Here is an 18,733-nt window from a genome sequence, read left to right as displayed (position 1 = left end):
GGGACTCGCCCCGTGCGAGGGGACACCAGCCCGCCCAGGAGCTCGGAGTTTGGGGCAGCGAGGGACTAGGGCAGCACTTTGGCCTAAGCCCAGTACGAGCTTTTTCTCCCCAAAGATCTCGTCGTCTCGTTCCGTCCCATCCAGGCAGCTGCCGTGTAATCCGCACACGATGCGGATTATCCGGCGTCTGGCGAGACGGGCCGCTGCGATAAAGCCGTACTAAGGCTGCTGGCACCGTGTAAGTGGGAGAGAATTATGGTGACGTGGCCTTCCAAGGGCTCCCTCCCCACGTAGGGAGGGCCTGGCACAACGGGATCCTGGCACAATGGGATGGGGTCTGAGGAACCACGTTTCGGTGCACAAAATGGCTATTCCCATCTGGCTGTGTCAAGGCTCGCCTGGATTTTAAGGAGATGGGCGTTTGGTGCTCAGAAGAAAATGATCCTGAAGGATCTTTAGGGAGTACAGAGTCAGCAGAATATATGGGACTAATACACCTATATGACAAGCAGTTAGCAAAACTTAAACAGCTTCACTTTAATTCTGCCCATGATCTGCCTTTCCTAAGCTTAGTAAGGTTTGTTCCTATGCAGTCAGTTCATGATAGCTTTCTGTCCCTTTTTTATTTCTGTCTACATTCCCAAAGTTTTCAAAAATAAGCATGCAAACAAACAAACAGGATGGTCTTCTCAGGACACTTTGAACTCAGTGGTAATGAGTATTTTAGATCTCCTGAAATCAAGTTGCCCTTCCAGCATCTGCCTACTGATGCCTGAAGGCTTTGGGTTATTGGCAGTTGTGCTTGGTTATGACTAGAGAAGGCTGTTTCTGGAGTCTTACTTTTTAAAAATTGTTCTGCTGTTCTTGCATCATTTCTAAGAGAAAACTTGCCTGTGCATAGGCAGAGCCAAGCAGCATTAATGCTTTAAAATGCTGCTGGAGTATTTGCCTCATAAGGCACATGTATTTCAGTTGAAGTGCTATGTTCCCATCTGTCTCCTACCACTTGGTGACCAGGCTTCCTGATTCTCAAGTTGCCCACTCTTAGGTCAGCTGACCCCAAAGTCTCTTCCAAAACTCACTTTTATGACAGAGGACTTGTCTAGGGAGATGGTGGTGAAGCAATGAATCCAACGTTTGGATCTTAGTCTGGCTTTGCTGATGAAGCTGGTATCCACGTAGTACTGCTCATGGAAGTTCTATTTTGTTCTAACTGTAAAATAAAATAAAATTTAAAAGTCCCATATTAGTTTGAAAAGCTACAAAGAAGAAATAATTTATGTAATTTTTGCTTTCCTTCAGGTATGCTGTGGCCTTCCAGTATGCTGGATCTGTTATAAGTGCTGAAACCCCTCTCTCTGCTAGGTGCCTGCTTTCTCTTTGGTTTGTGTGGGAAAGGTTAGTTCAGGGCATCATGTCTGCAGGTGGTCTCTCTCATTCTGCACTGGATGGTCCTGCCTTGCCCTCCTGGGTTGGGCCGTCGAACAGAGGAGTTTGGTAGTTAATTCTGTCCAGGCTCAGGTGGGTTTCTGCCAGTGAGCTGAATTTATGTGTGTGTGATACCCCAGCACTAACAGTGGCACCCTCTGTTTTGGAGGAATCTGCAGGCTCTGCCAGCTGGCTGCTGAGGGCCCTGCCACGTGCCTCTGCCCCATTGTCGAGGCTGGCACTTTGGGGAACTGTCTCTGTTTGTCAAGAGCGAACAATGCCCTGTCTGTAGGGGATCGCATTACCGTAAGTAACTTTAGAATAGCATGAAAACTCCCTTTCAGGTCGACTCCCCCACAGGCCGTCTGACTGGGCTGTTAGCAGCTTCTCCCGCCCCCGCAGGCCCGGCTCAATGGGCAGTGTATTTGGCTGATTTGGATAGTGCTATTCAGTTCTGATGAAAGCCGATAGCAGAGCTTTTACTGTCCAGAATCCTGTTCATGAGCTGCAAAGGGCAAAAATGGATCAAGCTGCATAATATTCTCTGGATAAAGATTAGCTCTGGTGTCTACAAAGCCCTAAGGGAATAGTGCTCAAAATAATAGGGACCTCTGAGAGCTAAGTTGTTCTGAGAGCTAAGTTGTTCTTGGGATGGAAGAACCCAGTGTGCAAAATGTATGGTGTCATGCCAATGAAGCATGTTGGTTAATTGGGACCACTCCACTAAATAGCGTGTGCCATATAGTGGCCAAACCACAGGCTTTTACACTGTGTCTGCGTGGTCAGACATGGTCAGTCCTGTACTCCAGCCTGCTCACTTGGGCCCAATGCCTCCCAGTAGTCTGGTGGCCTCCAGACAGGAGGTGGCTGTTTTCTGGTGGCGTGTGGCAGGGGGGTGGTAGCACAGCTGGCTGTGCCTGACTGCACAGGTGTGCTTTCATCTGCTTGCTGCTTGAAAACAGGTAGAGCTCTGAGCAGGAACTGCAGCATGGGAGAAGACTGCTCCTTGTTCTCAGATGCGAACAACGTATGGTGCAGGGGCAGCTACGACAAAGTCCTTAACAGACAATTGTGGGATAATCTGTATATAGAGGAAGCTTGTTCCTAAAGTCTTGCCTGCTATGGTTTATACCGTCAGGCCTGAGGATTTATATACTTTCTTGTTTTTCCTGCCTCATGCAGCAACTCTAATTATGCATGAGAAGGTCCACGTTTGTTTTAAGTCCAGCAGGCTACCAGCATCAGTGGTATCTCATGGCAGAGAGTTAATTAGCTGTTCTAATAAGAATAAAGGGTGTTTCCTTAGAATAACTCTGGGTATGTAGCCCTTTTGAAAGGTCTTTGTACAGGGAAGCCAGGCTGTTTTTCCCTCATAAGATGGAGTAAAGTCTGACCTACCTTTTCCATAGCACAAATTATTTTGTGTACTTTTATCTTACATACCCTTAAAATTATTCCCAAGATTTTTAGTCTCTTCATCTCTAAGACTTTCAAAGACCCCTAGTAACAGTAGCATTTGTGCCTTTTCAGACATACCTGTTGATGGATAGAGTTGAGGGAAACTGGGAGGCATTCCAATGGAATCACACTGTTGATTTTCATGCAGTGTTGTAACACCAACGGGTTTTTCCACCCCTCTTCAAGGTCAGAGTGTTTCAACTGGATGGAGCCTCGTTAATTGAGCACAGTTATTCTCAAGTTTGTGTCATGAAATGCATGTTCTTTTTTTATACTCTTTGTTGAAGCATTTTTATAGACCTTCCACAGTTTTTGCCTATTCTTAGTAGTTTTATAGACTTAGTGCAAAGCAGTCATTATTCTGTCTGTGTAGTCTGAATAGTCCTCTGAAGTGGCCACTTTTATGGATCTTGGCACCCAAACCTTGTCTACCTCAGAGCCAAGCTCATGATTCATTTCAAGAGGAATAGATGTGCCCTTCTCCATTTCATCTTCTGGGGAATGAGTCGTCTTTGTCCCATAAGGCTTCTCCATATCTCTGTTGCTATGGGAGTTCATGGATTTTGCTTGCAAAATTAAGGCAGTGAATAACCGTTTGGTTCAGCTAGAGTTCCTACATGTAGTCTGTATTTGGGGTTTACAGGAGGAAGAGGAATTAGTGTGGTTTTCAGTTTGGGGTTTTTTTTTTTGGTTGCTTGGTTGTTTGATTACTTTTTGGTGGTAGGGGTTTTTTCTTTGGGTGTTTTTTGGGGTTGTTTTTTTTTTGAATCTAAAGAGTCAATAATTACTGTAGAGTCACTCTGGCTGTCAGCTCCTGAAGTGGGGATTACAAGCGGAGGAACTGACGTAGTTGTGAAGAAGGAGGGAAACTGTTGAAAGGAGAAAGCATCAGATCCAAAGGGATTACTAGGATTACTTTTCCTGCACAGGCAGCATAAACCCGTGGCAGCAAAGTACTGTTACCATCATTTTCTCTCTTACAGATAATATTTCTTACTGTCATTGTCTTACCCTCATTGTCTCTCTTACAGATAACTGACTCAGCTGGGCACATCCTGTACGCCAAGGAGGATGCCACTAAGGGCAAGTTTGCCTTCACCACTGAAGACTATGATATGTTTGAGGCCTGCTTTGAGAGCAAGCTTCCTGTGGGTAAGTGAAAGATCTGTTGGCTGCTTCTAGCTTCTGATCATGATAACGTGGATTAGGGATACAGGTAAAAATGATCCTTAGCATGGTCCACAGAATACTGTTTGACTTTTAAAGCTGATCCTCAGGGTGCTGTGGGCAGTCTCACTGCAGAGTATCTGCTGTCAGTGTTGCATTTGAAGTTTAATAATTCTCTGTGGCTGTCATGTAGAGTGCTTGGGTTTCCTCTGAAAGGGGAATCAGATGTTCCTCCCACAACAGTCACCACAGTTTCAATAAGTGGCAGTACCAGGGAGCAAACCACACTTCTTTTGCCAGTTTCATGCTTCTCCCCATCTTGCAGTTGAGTCAGGACAGAGCAAGATGCCATCATCTCCAGGACCTGTCTTTCACCCCTGCATGCCAGCTCTTCCCATTTGGTAGAACTTGATCTCTCCACAAGTGTGTACTTGGCAGCTATCCTGCAATGGTTGATAACCATTTTCTGGGGTTTAGCTATGCGTGTATAAGGAATGTGGCCTTGATTTGCACCCACAAGTGGTCAGTAAAGGGAAGGGGAAATGAGCAAGGACGTCAGCCTTGCATTTGTGCTGCAAGGATGGTTGCCTAACAAGTGCTCAGGTTCGTTTCCTATGAGTGTGACGCATGTGTTGCTTTGAGTGGCTGCACTCAACTTCAGGACAAACGTGCTGAAATTGGCCAACACGTGGGCTCTCATCTCATCTACAGTGGTGTGAGTGTGTGCACGTTTGTAGGTGCTACATCTTTTCGTTGTCAGAGTTCTGCTCCCTGGACCCAGTCATTCTTAGGTCTTATCCTAAAAGATCCCGGAGCATTTCACAGAGCAGTCACTAGCAGCATGCCTCGTATCTGTTGAAAGGCAGACACTGTTTGCTGTTCTCCACATATAAGATGCAAATAGTTTGCAAGTTGCAGAGAACTTTCCAGAAAGAGAAGGCTATATTCTTTACTGGGATTGTGAGGGATCTGGCTTGTAACACCTCTTCTATAGTATTTTACAGATAAGATAGTGACCCCCAATGTTCAGGATTATTCTTTTATTTTACTCCAAAGGTAGGATTTCCAAATGTTCCTTAACACATTGAGACATGCAGGCACTAGTGACTCATCTGGGAGCCACTCATGCTGTTTACTTTCCAACACCTGGGTATTTGAGAAGTCTCCAGACAGTCCTGCAGATCCTTTCATAGCTTGCATGTGATCACACCGAGGTGGGAAAGGCTTCTTTCTTTAGTTGTGTCTAGACTCTTAGTTTGGTGCTTGTGAGCAGCAGTTTCTTGCCTAGACTGAGCCCCTTACAACTCTTTTGATTGTAGCAAATGTTTATTCCCTGGCTCCCTAGTTGCAAATTTGTTTTAAAGTTTTCAATACTGACGAGGATAAAATATTTCTAAATGCAGCTTCTACCCTGATGATCTGTAGGGCACTCAGGTGCCAAAGTCTAGAGCTCTTCAACTGACCAGCTGGATCCTCTTCTGGAGGCTGTCTCTTTAGGAGCCTTCAAGCTGCCAGTTTTTTTTTTGGACCCAGGTGCCCCACATTCCTTGCCAAAGAGAGATACTGCCTGAGGAGTATCTCCAGATTTCCCATGTCTGCTGGAAATCAAGGAAATAATGAAGTAAGGGAGGTGGCACTGTGAGGCTTGATCATCTGCAGGACTTGGTTAAGGTACTTTGAAAGAAGTAACCAGGTCACAAGGGAAGTGCCTTGTTTCCTCTATAAGATCAGCATGGGAATGGGGAAACTGACCAAATGTTGTTTAATCCCCATGTTTCTCTTTAAAGTTTAGGGTTTTTTTCACAGTCTTATAAAGTAAGTGGTCAGGACTTGTAAGGCGGCAGCCAAGGAGGATGTTGGTGGAGTACCGGAAGAGAAAAACTGTTGGTAGAAGACACCCAGAGCCGTTGGGACCTGAAGGGTCTAAGCAACTGGGATTTCTCAATCCCTAACCACAGAAATGAGGAAGAGGAAGTAAGAAGGAGATCCTGTTTAGAAGGTCCACCTTATCAGAGTGGAGGAGCTCTTAGGGTGCTTCTTGGAGCTGTGGGTGTTTGCAAGACAGGCTTTTTACCCTCTTCCAGGGTAAATGGTCCTGCCTTCCTGACCAGTGCTCTGTTCCCAGGCACATTTACTCTCCCACCCAATGCTAATCTCTAAAATGAACAGCCTGGCCTCACTACATTCTCCCCTCTAGGGCTCTTCCTGTGGGCTAATCTGTAACTCTTTGCTCCTTCGGTAGTCCTTCTCTTCCCAAACTTTTTTAAGAGTGTCAGGACTCCTTTTTTCTGGAGTTCCTGTGGGGAAATTTTTGACATTCTGTTCAACTACCCTGCTTTTCCACTGACTTTGCAAATTAGAGCTCGTCTGATCTCCTGGGGAACAGTTCTGTGCTCATGTGAGATAACCTTATGAAGACCTGGAGAATGTAGGTATCAGTTTAGTTCAAGATCTCTGATTCTTGACTGTTTTTCTCTTTGCTGCTGATCCAGACTGCTCTGGTGAGCCCTGGCTGCAGGAGAAGCAGGTGGTTACTGAGGTATGATGAGTGCAAAGGGAGCTGCCTAGTGACTTGGGCTCAGTAAACTTGTAGGAAGAGCAGCTTGAGTTTTTCCAGGCCAGTTCCTGACAATGCTAACCTCTTGCAGAATGTCTGCTCTCCATCCCTTTGCACCCAGGAATTTAACATTTCTGATTTCTTACTGCCTCTTGGCAGCTCTCCTTTTCAGCCTAACAAATTAATTCTTGCAGTTCTGTTATTCTTTTCACTGACTTTTTCATCTTTCTCATCTCTTCCTGCAAGCTCCAGCTCTCCACCCAAGTTGCTGTAATTTAAGCAACACTGAAAAAACCTCTCCCTGAACTGTGTGCTTTGAATTTTCCTCTGCAACTACTGTTGGCTGTCAGTCTCAACACATGCTGGTACATGTATGCCATAAGCAGTCAAAACCCATGGTTGGAGAAAGGAGCACCAGGTGGTTGTATACAGCCTGTCTATTAAAGACCAGTGCTGTGATTTTAGTTTGGTTTGGGTTTGTTTTTTTTTTTTTTTTTTACAGTAACTGGTCTTTTATAAGAAAACAAAAAAAATTAATCCTAATCCTAATTTATCCTTTAGGCTCTTATATAGTGCATTTCCATCAGGAAATTCAAGAAACAATTGATATGCACCATCTTATCAGTAGGTTATTTATTGTTCTGCTGGCAGTAGAAGGTGGAGGTGATTCTACTGTGGTGTTAAAGAGCTGTTGAGTGAGACGGTAGAGAAAAAATTTGGGGATGTTGTATCAAAGATATGGAGTATCTTCCAGTATCCAATAGGAGTGACCCAGCATAACCTGTAAATTGAATTTTTTTGTGAACTGAGGGTATGTCTACCTGGCAGCCTTTTGTGACAAAATACGAGTGTTGAACATGCTCCTGGATAGACACTCTGAAATTCACAGTTTAAATTCAGACACTGTATTTTGCTGGAAGCCATCTGAGGACAGCTATATGCTCCAGCATGCTGGGCTTTGGGAATGTTTTAGGTACAGACATTTTCTTGGTGGGTGGTATAGTGGAGTGTGACACTCAGATCAGCTGACATGCTGCATTTTTTAGAGTATCTGATATGCCTATCCTATATATATATATATTGTCTTCGTGTGAACGTTCTCAGATGTGACACTTTGTAGCAGTTAAAAGAAGCTGTAAGCCATAGGTGTCCCTAGCCTGGGGGCTACAGCCTTGAAAGATACCTACTGTGCTGTTGACTGCAGCCTTATGTGCTGTTTGAGTGGCTCCAGCTGGCAGTTCTCTGAGGCAGTGCTTTCCCAGATTCAGAAACTTCTTGATGTCTTGGGGTTTGCATAGCAGCGTGGTTCTCAGGTATCTGAGATCATTGGTAAGGGGATTTCCTTGGTTTCTGCAGATACTCCAGCATGTGAGTGTTGGTAGCCCCCATATGTCATATTCCTCAGTTGGAGCAGTTTATCTTCTGCTCCTTTTAATGTAAAGTCATTTACAACCCCAGTAACCTTGACAAGTTGCTGGTTCACTTCCTGTTAGGAGGAATGTGAGCCCCCAGTTGAATATTTGTCCCTCCGATGACTTGTCTTTCGCTAGGCTGTGTCATAGCAGCTGGTGTTCATGTTCTAATCCTCTGCAGTTTTTACAGTGATTTGCATCCTATACACTCTCAGTGTTTTTAGTTACAGCTTGTTCTCATTATCTCTGGGAGGCTCTCCTTCAGCCAGGATTTATTGTGAAGTCTCTGTATTTTTAGGCTGGACTGTGCTGCCTCCGCAGATAGCTGCAGACATGGAGGGAGGGGAGGGAGTTGTGAGTTCTTCCTCTGTGGTGGGAAGAGCTGGTGATTTCCTGGCAGGCTGAATGTTTTGCACAAGGAATCCTTTCATTATGCTTCCAGGAACAGGGAGGATGCCGGACCAGCTCGTGACTCTGGATATGAAGCATGGTGTTGAAGCAAAGAACTACGAGGAGGTATGTCCCCTGGCTGCCTGCACTGCAGGCTCCTCTTTCCCAGTACTCACGTGATGCTGTCTGTAGATCTGGGGCTCGTGATGGGAAGCTCTTTTCCCAGTGGTGATGAAAGCCTGTCTGCAGCCTACAATTGCAATGAAGCTTTGTGTGTTACGGGAGAAAAAAAAAGACAAACATCAACTAGAATTAATTCTGTACTCTGGGAACCGGAGCCTAATAGGTGAATTTCTTTGCTAGGACAGCGTGACCCAGCTTCTGGGCATAGGCATTAGAGGCAATAAGGGACTGAGAGGTGAAGTTTCCCCAGCCCCAGCAGCAAAGGGCATTTTAGGTTAACATCAAATCCTCTTAAAGGTCAAGTTGCGATGTTACTGTTCTTACCTTCCTGACTATAAGATGTACTGGCTCAGCGGGCCTGAAATGACGCTTGTGTGTTTCTAAGAACTGGCAGTGTATCAATATAAAGGTGTTTGGCAGAGTAGCAGCTGCTGTGTAATGGGTATTTGGTTTGAAGGCATGACACTGCAAATAAGCATAAAGCCTAAACATTTACATCTTAGGAGGGGGTAGGCTTCTTAGACCCAAGAGCTAGTTGTGTAGAATAGCAGTTGCTTTGTGGCTGAGACAGTCCTGGCTGGCGTGGGTGCTGAATTTTGATGGCAGCTACCATGCTTTTGGCTCACTAGAATTTGGGATCAGTCAGCCCCCAGTACAGAGTCTGTGCCTGAGACAATGAGAATTGCTGTTGGAGAAAGATTCCCACAAATGATTGCTGTGTCCACTGCGCACAAGAGCATGGGAGATTCCTTAGGGAGGAGAGTGGGTAGCAGAGGAGGCTGTGCATGGTGCCAGTCAGAAAATGAACAGATTTCTGAAGTGTTTATCATGGTGTTTTTATATCCTTTTGAACTTTGTGCTATCTGGTTCTCTGTTGCTTAAGTCAGTTGAGAGCACATCCTATGTAGAGAGTAAGAAAGTGCTTGGGGTCACGGAAGAGCAGAACAATCATTCCTTAAGTCAGTCTGGAGCACATCCTACATGGAGAGTAAAAACGTGCTTGGGTTCAGGGAAGAGTGCAGCAGTCATTGGGCCAGCTGTCTGTCAACTGAAGGATTGCAACTGGGATGAATCCCTGGGAGCGTAACTGGGAGGATTATGTTGGCTACATTTACAGAATCCCTTTAAATACCACTCCACAGTATAGTCTAGAGTTGATTACTATAGTGCTACCTCAAAGACCCATATGCAGAAAGGTTTTCTTATGCCCATGTATCTATGCACTCTGGTTATACTGATAAAACTATCTTGGAATAAAGGTATGTATCCATTATGCTCATCAGTGTCGTTACATTGATGGAAAAGTTCTGTGGACAAATACAGGAGAAGAATTTAGTCTTGCAGTCCCACCTGATACCAAATGCGGATCTTGGCAGCCCTGGCAAGCATCCTTGACTTGTGAGGACTTCTCGTAGTGGCAGGCAGTGTTGAGCAGCATATATGCAAAGGACTCAAACTGATTTACTGTTTGCACAGCTGCTATAGATGTTTAACTACGCTGCTTTGCAGTGTGTTTTCTTCCATGCTCTCTCTTGCCAGGTTACTGTAGTATTTGGCTTGATAGGTTGCTATAAGGCCTCAGAGGGAAGGACTGTTGCTCAGATTTCTCTCCTAGAATTGCAGCCTTTTTGAGCCTTTTGCTTGTGACATTCATCTGCTTTTGGGTACCAGTGACCTGTCGTATCCCCCAGTTCTTCTTGCTGAATTGCTGCAAGGAGACTTGATTAAGGGAGTTGAACAAGGGTCACTAATACTGTCCTGCTTGTGCATGGATATATGCTGTGAGAGGAGAGGTGGTGTTCAAGCTTCATAAGCTTTCATAGATCCAGATGTTCTTAGAGCAAAGCAGCTGGAATAGTGAGCTGGGTTAGAAAATCTAACTGCAGTGTCATGCCTTAGTTCCCCGGGTTAGGGAGGAATAACTATCCGTTCAATAAGTAGAAATTAAGGTAGGGAAAAGTGAAAAGACTTGTGAGGGCACTAAGAATGCTTGGCAATCTAGGTTCTTTTCCACATCAGCTACTCCTTGTCAATTCTTGACTACAGTGTATCTCCTTTTGTGCTAGGAAGTGCGTTAGACTTCCACAGATCTTTGAATGACCCCTGGGAAGTTTGTGGGAGTTGTCTCAGTTCTGATGTTGAATGTTCCTTTTAGGATGATATTGTTCCACCATCACAGGTGCTTGGTAGGCTTTTTACAAAATCCCTTGGAGCAGCTTGGCATATTGACTTCATTAGGGATGAAGGAGGTTCCAGGACTGCCCAGGGAGGTGGTGGTCACCGTCCCTGGAGGTGTTTAAGGAAAGACTGGAAATGGCACTTAGAGCCATGGTCTAGTTGACAGGGTAGTGTTAGGTCATAGGTTGGACTTCATGATCTCAGAGGTCTTCTTCAATGTAATTGATTCTGGGATTCTGTGATTCAGGATATTTGTCTGGGAGCACATGCAGGACTAAAAGTAGGTATTGAATGTTTGTAGCTACACCTACTAAGAGCAGCTGAAGGGATGCAGGATGGTTTTTCCCAGTGGAACCCTTGTAGGGTTCTGTAGGCTTCTGTGAATGAGGAAGTGAGCCCTCAAGGAAGATAATGGAGCTGGTCAGTGCAAGGCTAGCTTGTCAGTAGAGCTCCCCAAGTCCTCCTGTGTGATACAGACCTGCTGCTCTAGCTGTGTTAGCAGAGCCTGGGCCAGGTTTTGAGCAAAGCTCTGCTGGCAGGTATGTGTCCAGGTCACATTACAGCCTATTGGCTAGAAGGCAGGAGGGGGTCAACCTACTGCTTCCTACCACTCCTGACAAACGCACTTTGAATTGCTGTGCTGGCAGAGCTATAATATACAGCTCACCTCAGCATAAAAATCCCCAGGTGATTGTTTGATGGCTTGCTGCTTGCAAGCATACATGTGTCACATGGAGATCCTTCAGTGGAATGGCTGATTAGCTAGCGCTGGCCTGGTCACAAGCATCTCTGCATCTCTTCAGCTGGGCTCTGACGCGCAGGCAGCTGCCTCTGGAAGTGGTGTTTTGGGGATGCTTGCATGCGAGGTGCCCAGTTGCCTGCCTGTCAGCAGGGACCACTGAGGGATGGCATCCTGCAGCTTATGTCTGAGAAATCCTGCATGGCTGTGAGGCTGGTGGTGAGCTGCAGGTGCTCTGTGTGTTCTGTGCAGTTTTCTGTAGCACATCTTTCCTCTTCTGCATTACTTGGGGACACAGCATCTGGCCTTATTGCAGCAGCCTGTCATTTGTTGGTAATAGTGACAAAGTCTGTGCAAGATGGAGAGTTACCCAGATCCTACACTGTAGCAGTGGCAGGAATTGGAATTAGCTTCCTGTGAGTGTCCTTGTGTCACAGGTTTTACATAACTGCTGTGTCAGTTACGGTCAGGACTGGGGCAGGGACACGTTTACATATTCAGCTTAAATAGTTGCTGCTGTTGGCTGGGCTTTCTAACTGAACTTTTCTGTGGATTTTTCTTTTCGGACACCAAGCGTGTGACTCGTTGGGCGGTGGGCCAGGTGTTGCCCAGCAGCTGGGTGCTGCCCGGCCCGGCTCGGTTCCCGAGGGAAGCGGCCGTTCCCGAGGGAGCCGGGCCCGGCCGCGGCCCGGCAGCGCCACCTGGTGGCAGCGCTTGGTGCCCGCGGGGTCCCTGCCGAGGGCAGGGGCTGCCCTGGAGGGTCAGCCCGGGGGTGAACCCCCCGAGCTCTTGTGCGATGCTCAAAACGTTGCTGCTGGGAACCGGGCTGCTTTCTGGGACGTGTGGCAACAGTTAGCAAAGCTAATCTCGGTGCTAATACCCCGCGTGCCTATGGAACAGTATCGTATGCGTATGTAAGTTAGTCACCTGTATCTCAGTCCATGACTTATATTCACTGGAGGTTTCGTCATGTGGCAAGTTCTTCTACCCACTCCTCAGAAGCCAACTGTGAATAAGCTAACATTAAGCCGAATAAGGAAGAAATGTGCTTGTATGCATGCTGTGCTCCTCTGTTGTGTAGGAGGGGTAGTAGGAAAGTGTGTTTCAGAGAACAGGTGGGAGAAGTGATAGTGTTTTATGCAATGGTAGTTTCTGGCTTGTAGAGGTATTTCCCGATGGGAAGGATGCCCCAGATCTGTAGTACGTGGGGAGGAGTGGTTCAAACTGGCAGTAAAAACCCATGTGGGAGCTTTTCTGTTTTGGCTAACTGATTTGACTCTTCTGTTTTCTAGATTGCTAAAGTGGAGAAGTTGAAGCCTCTGGAAGTAGAATTGAGGCGCCTGGAAGATCTTTCAGAGTCCATTGTTAACGACTTTGCCTATATGAAGAAGCGAGAAGAGGAGATGAGGGACACGAATGGTGAGAGACTGTGTGCCTCTTCAGAGGGCTGGAGCTCTAAGACCCCTTATTTCTGCTAAATGTGTTATTAGGACAGTACTTGGCGATCAAGTAATTATAGTGGTCTCTGCCTGTTCCTAGTAAGGGAAACCCAAAGCAGTCACTGAGTCTTGTGTGTTCTGTCTCCAGAAATCATTTCTTTCTGTCTCCATTCCTACTGTGAATTACTCTGTACCGTTTAATGTTGCCCATTAGCCACATCTTCACCTTGTTCTCTCTCATTATCCTTCTCCTTGTTCCCTCTGCTTTATTCTCAAGTACTGCTGGTTCTCAGGTAGCCTTGCCTTCATGCTGTATACTATCTTGCCTTTGAAGTTTTGCATGGGGGAGGAGAAATCCTGGGAACTTTGCCATCTTGGGACACATCCTGTGATGTCAGACTCCCGTGCAATGGTTTGTTATCCGTTTCAGAGTCGACAAACACCCGGGTTCTGTACTTCAGCATTTTCTCCATGTGCTGTCTCATCGGACTGGCCACCTGGCAGGTTTTTTACCTGCGTCGCTTCTTCAAGGCCAAGAAGCTGATTGAGTAAAGAAGCAAATCCTCCTCCCCTCCTCTCAGACCCAGCTGAACACCGCTGGGACCTAGCCATGGCCCCCTGGAGCCATCTCACAGATGATACCCACTGACTGGAGCTTTTCTGGAGGAACTTGGACCCTAAAGGAGGAGGGGAGCCTAAACATTGGAGACGATTGGGAACTTGTGAAATCCTGTTGAATGTTGAGGGTGGGGGAGGTCATGATGGGTTTGGGTATTCCTGGGACAGTGATTAAATAAAAAAAGATGTTTCCATGACAGCTGCAGCAAGTTTTTGCGCTGTCTGTTCTCCTTTTATAATCATGGCTTGATGATGTCTCCCATCTGTCTGTGACTGCAGTGTTACTCAGAGCCACTTGACCCTGCTGCGCTCTTTAGGTGCCACACAGCTTGCACTGGAGCAGAGCAGGGGATTCCCTGTTCTGATCATCTGGGATCTAAGCCTGCAAATGGAGATGAGTGCAAAGCAATAGGATTCATCATTCCATCAGGACCTGAGGATAGAGAGTCATCCAAGGTTTGGTCCCTGTTGTGGACTTCTGTGTTTCTCCCTGTGGGAGCTGATGTCTTTGTGCTGACAGGTCAGGGCTCTTGAGCATACAGTGATTCAGCCTGGAGGAAGGGGAGCCTTGGAAGGAGGGCTTGGGAATGTGTTTGAGCTTGGAAAGAAGCCTGCTTTGTTCAAATAAGCTGTCCAGCCTTGGTCCCACCCTTGCCCCATGTTTGTCGTAGATGTGCCTCTCTTGCTTTGAAATGATGCAGCATCTTTCTTGAAAGCCTTGGTCAGGAACAGGAGGCCTCAGATACAGTCACAGAGCAAATGGGAGCAGATTGTGCTAGGAAACTTGGTCTTACATTGAGCGGGAGACTTCTCTTCTGTCCAGGCAGCTGAGTCCAGGCTGAGTGTCATTTTCTGAGACCTCAAAGCAAGGTAAGCTGATGTACACATGGAGCATGAGGGCCTGTGCCCTGCATTGAGGTCTGAGGGTACAACAATGCTGTGCAGGTTAGCAGAGGAGTTGAAAGAATGTGGATGAACTAAAAAAAGCAGTACAGGGTAGAAATAGGCTAATTCTGTATCGGGGGGGAGTCTGAACTGTGCCCTCAACAGAACTGTTATTCTCCTATGCGGTACTAGACAGCAAGAGCCAGCAGCTTCTCACCATTTCTCAGCCATCCAGATGGCATGATGTTAAATAAACTGGATAAAAACAGACAGGTTAACTTCCTGGACTTAACCTGCTACAGTTTTTAGGCAATGATAAAAATTCTTGCACCTTCTCTGCATTCCTCCAAAGCAAGTGGTTCAGCAGCACAGCATTCTGGTGTCCTGTGTCTAGACAATTCTGGCTGGGGAAGGGATTGACATGGCCCTGGACCCAGCCTAGCATTTTCAAAAAAACATAGTTTTATAATTTCTGATCTGAGTCTGATCTATTGCTAAGAAGGAAACAGTTGTCCAGGGTGAGGCAATAGGAAAGAGGAGGTAAAGCTGACCTCCTGTCATCTAAATACGTCAGTACTTTGCCTCCTCTTTGCCATTGCCAAGTTACTGGAGTTGTTAGTTCCACTGGCAAGTGCTTAGATTGCTTTTAATTTGTTTGGTTTTTGATAAAGCCATATTAGGAACCTAAGTCTACTCCTCTGCCCTTGCATCCATTTTATCCTTGTACATTTTTGAAAGCTGTTACAGTGCAGAACAGCTGTGATGCCACAGGACTGAATTACAGAAGTCATTTGAAGGTAGTTTTAGGTCCTACAGTTTGAAGCCTGTAGATCTGTTAAATTTTTGCTTTTGTTTTTATATAACTTGAAAAGACATTACGAGAAAGGGGCTTTTCCAGTCTGTTTTGATATCCTCTCCCCATCCTTATGTGAGTGCAAAGATATCTTAAAAATGGTGGCAAGGCCTTAAGTTCCCCAGATGTCTGTTACACTCTCATCATTCTGGTGTTATGTTTGGCTCTTTACTGTACTGGCATGGTTACTGGGGAGCAGATGTGGGCAACTGGCATGGATTTACCTGTGATGACTGGTTGGGGGATTTTTGTCAACTTTCTCAAATAAAATTTCTTTGGGGAAAAAAAACCCACCTCACCTTGTCGCTGTGAATCTTGTCCTCTTTGTGCATCTTCCTACAAACTGTTGTTTCCTGCAAGTTGACCAATTGCAGGAAGCAGCAAATACATAAACTCCCCACAAGCCTTTGGGTTTCTTTAGCAGTGGTTAGTTTCTAAAGAATTTGAAAATTCCAGACTTGAGAAGCATGCTCAGGCTTCTCTGTGGAGTGGGACCAGCACAGTAAGTGAGATCTACTACAGGTTACCATTTTTTGCCTTTCTCCCTCCCCCCTTCCTAATTGTATCTCTCTGCATGGAGGAATTTTGAGGCTGATAGTGAAACAGGGCTGGTGCTCTAGAGTACAAGATCCAGTTTTTCACCATCAGCTCCCACATAAATTTTAGTTTATTAAGACAAATGTAAGTACATTACAGTTTTGTACTTTAGAGGAAATTTTAAATTGTGGCAGATACTGAAGAGAGTGGTTAGGTATTTACTGAACTGCTGTCAGATCTCTGCTGACCCTGCAAGCCTTTAGTCATGCAGTAACCAAGCGAGATATGCCACATAACAGGACTGGGGGCACATAAATACTACACAACTAGTTAGTATTATCAGGGAGAATTTCAAGAAGGGAAATTCCCAGATCTCTGGATAAGGTCTAGCCTCTGCAAGTTCTTTCCTGGATGAATATTTGAGTATGTGAAATCGTACAGCTGTTCTCATGCGGTAGGTTGGCAGTGGGTCTGGGCTGTTTTACAGCACTGTGGATGCAGAGCTGGTGTCTTCATTCCATTTCACTTCTGGGAAATGGGCTAAAGTTGAGCTGTTGCAGATCCTTGGGTCTGAGCCCATCTTTGTGTGTGACAGATGCATCACTGGTAGATCTATAATTGCCTGTAGCAAACTGCATCAGATGTTCCAGCCTCTTCCACCCACTTGTCAATGTGACTAACGATTTAATTATCACAGTACTCACGTGAGCATTCCTAAGTAAGGTATATCTTTGTGTATTCCCCCTCCTGCTCTGCCAGCGTAGGCTGCACCCTGCACAGAGTGCCCGCCGCAGCTGCTGTTTGTGTGGATGTGTGAGGGAATGAGCATTTTACACACTATTGCTCATTTTTTACAAGCTGCTCAGGTATGTGAGAAGTAACCCAAGTGAACAACATCCGTGTAGCACATCAGAGACATTTGACTCAACCTAGTTTGGCAACTGGTTGTTAAGATCATGAGGGGATTCCCGCCTGTAATTTCACAGGGTCCTGTGGCAGAGGTTTGGCAAAGTAGTGTGCCCTCTTTACCGCCTCCAGTTCACGTGATATATTTCTCTCATATCTTTAGTTGTGTCCCTCTTGCTGTACTTGTCTTTCAGATGCGTGAGATGGCCATGCCTTTAGTGAACAAAGTCTTTGGGAAATGAACTTCCCTTATGTTGAAGGTGGCTTGTTGGGAAAGAGACACCACAAACCTGAAATGGAGAAATCTTTCACAGGGAAAAAAAAGTTGGGTTTGGTGAAGACTGCAGGAGTTCAGCATTGATAGTTTTTTTCTGCTGCCCCTTCTTCAAATGAAAAATTTGTCAGGCTTGTGCTTTTTCTGTTGTTCCTCCCCCAGATCATCAGTGGTGGTGGTATGGTGGGTCTGGCAGGCCACCTTTCTCTGAGGAGGGTGAAAGGAGAAAAGCATTTAGAAAAACTGCCTGTTAGCTTTTCTTGGACCTTTTTGTACACCTGAAACAGGTGAGGCCAAGCTTTTGCTGCAGCACTAAAACACTTATATTTGCCCAGCAGTGTTTGTAGGAAGCCTGTTTTGCTTTGCACTGGAAGTCTATTGCACTGGCAGGAGCTAGGAGTTGCTCTGTTTCAGCTGCAGCTGAAGTGACTTAAACTTTCTGCAAAATGGTAGTGACAGATTCCTGATGCTCCTTCTGTTGCCAGAGGTCTATGCCGTTTATCACCTTAAACTCAATGCATTAGCTTTGGCACTTTCAGCTCACTGACACAGCCTTAATTTCCTTCCATAGCTGGTACTCTCAAGGTACCTTTCTCCTGAGTTTTTAAATCAGTTGCATTATGTGATCTTTGTATAAACTGCACCAAAATGTTCTGTTGAAATTGTAATGATATGAACTTGTTTTTTCTTGGTTATTTGGTGGATGCTGTTCCTGCAGCTGCCATGTAGATGAGGCAAGCTGAGGGGAGGGCGTGCTTGTGTTTTCCAGCTATATACCATGGCAGCTCTGGTCTGACCTGCTGCAGGGTTTTACCCTCTAGCATTTTCTCACCCATACCAGCTGCTTGGGCTTTTATTTCCCTCAAATATACTTTGTTTGGAGATCTTTGGAGTAAGGTAGACGCTTGCTATGATTTGGTTTAAATGACAGTTTTCCTACCCTTACCTAAATTCATCCTTCAGTACTGATTTTGCAGGAGGCAAAATGGCACATTGCCTCTCATCAGTCTGATTTCTTTAAATGCTTGAGTAAAAAACACAGTGTAAAGTCGTGTGTATATTCTTCAGTCATATTCCAGCAAACCTGAGTGGGCAGTGGCTGCTACTTCCCTTACGGGCATCTTGCTGTGAGAATTACTGCCTGCTTTTTAAAGCATAGTAAAGGCCATGCTGTGGGGCAGCTAAACCTGATTGTAGCTACTACTGTGAGCATTTTATAGAAGAATTTGTATGACACTGTAGTTAATAATGGACAAGATAGCTCTATTGTTCAAATAGAAAAATAAAGATTGACTTTTTCAATTAGTATTCTGATTTTCTACAACTGTTCCAGATTCCTTAATCCCATTTTCATGAGATTTTGTCACCTGTTGTGTTTTTTTTTAAATTACTACTCTTTGCCAGATGACATTTTGCCACATACTCTCCTTGAAATGGAGGGAACGAATGCTCCTTAGCAGAACACATCTGACCTTTTTTTATCCATTCCTGCAAGCTCCTTTATTATAAAACTGACATGCTGTCTTTGCTGCTTGTAAGGACATCATCTTTGTTTGGAAATAGTTATAATGCACAGTAAATAAATGTTGATGTATAAGTTACTTGCTTACAAATAGGTGCGTATAATGCTGAGCAGCTCTTTAACCCTCACCACATTGCAAGGAGCCCTGCTTGTTTTGTTTCATGCTCTGAGCATCTTCCTGAGATAA

General features: G+C 45.4%; 1 protein-coding gene across 1 annotated transcript in view; it reads left to right on the top strand.

Annotated features, from left to right (window-relative positions):
• The window catches only part of TMED10 (transmembrane p24 trafficking protein 10), a 27,297-nt gene extending 11,697 nt beyond the window's left edge, over positions 1-15,600 (top strand). Inside the window, exons 2-5 of the mRNA XM_029964096.1 lie at positions 3,870-4,038; positions 8,465-8,538; positions 12,805-12,931; positions 13,382-15,600. Coding sequence (XP_029819956.1) covers positions 3,870-4,038; positions 8,465-8,538; positions 12,805-12,931; positions 13,382-13,503 — 492 coding nt within the window. The 3' untranslated portion in view covers positions 13,504-15,600. The remainder of the gene's footprint in view (positions 1-3,869; positions 4,039-8,464; positions 8,539-12,804; positions 12,932-13,381) is intronic.
• Positions 15,601-18,733: the final 3,133 nt, after the last annotated feature.

The sequence above is a fragment of the Manacus vitellinus genome, unplaced genomic scaffold (assembly GCF_001715985.3).
Source record: "Manacus vitellinus isolate BGI_N305 unplaced genomic scaffold, ASM171598v3 scaffold_6_pilon, whole genome shotgun sequence".
Taxonomy (NCBI): domain Eukaryota; kingdom Metazoa; phylum Chordata; class Aves; order Passeriformes; family Pipridae; genus Manacus; species Manacus vitellinus.
The sequence above is the reverse complement of the archived record's forward strand: the minus strand, read 5'-3'. Positions and strand labels throughout refer to the sequence as shown.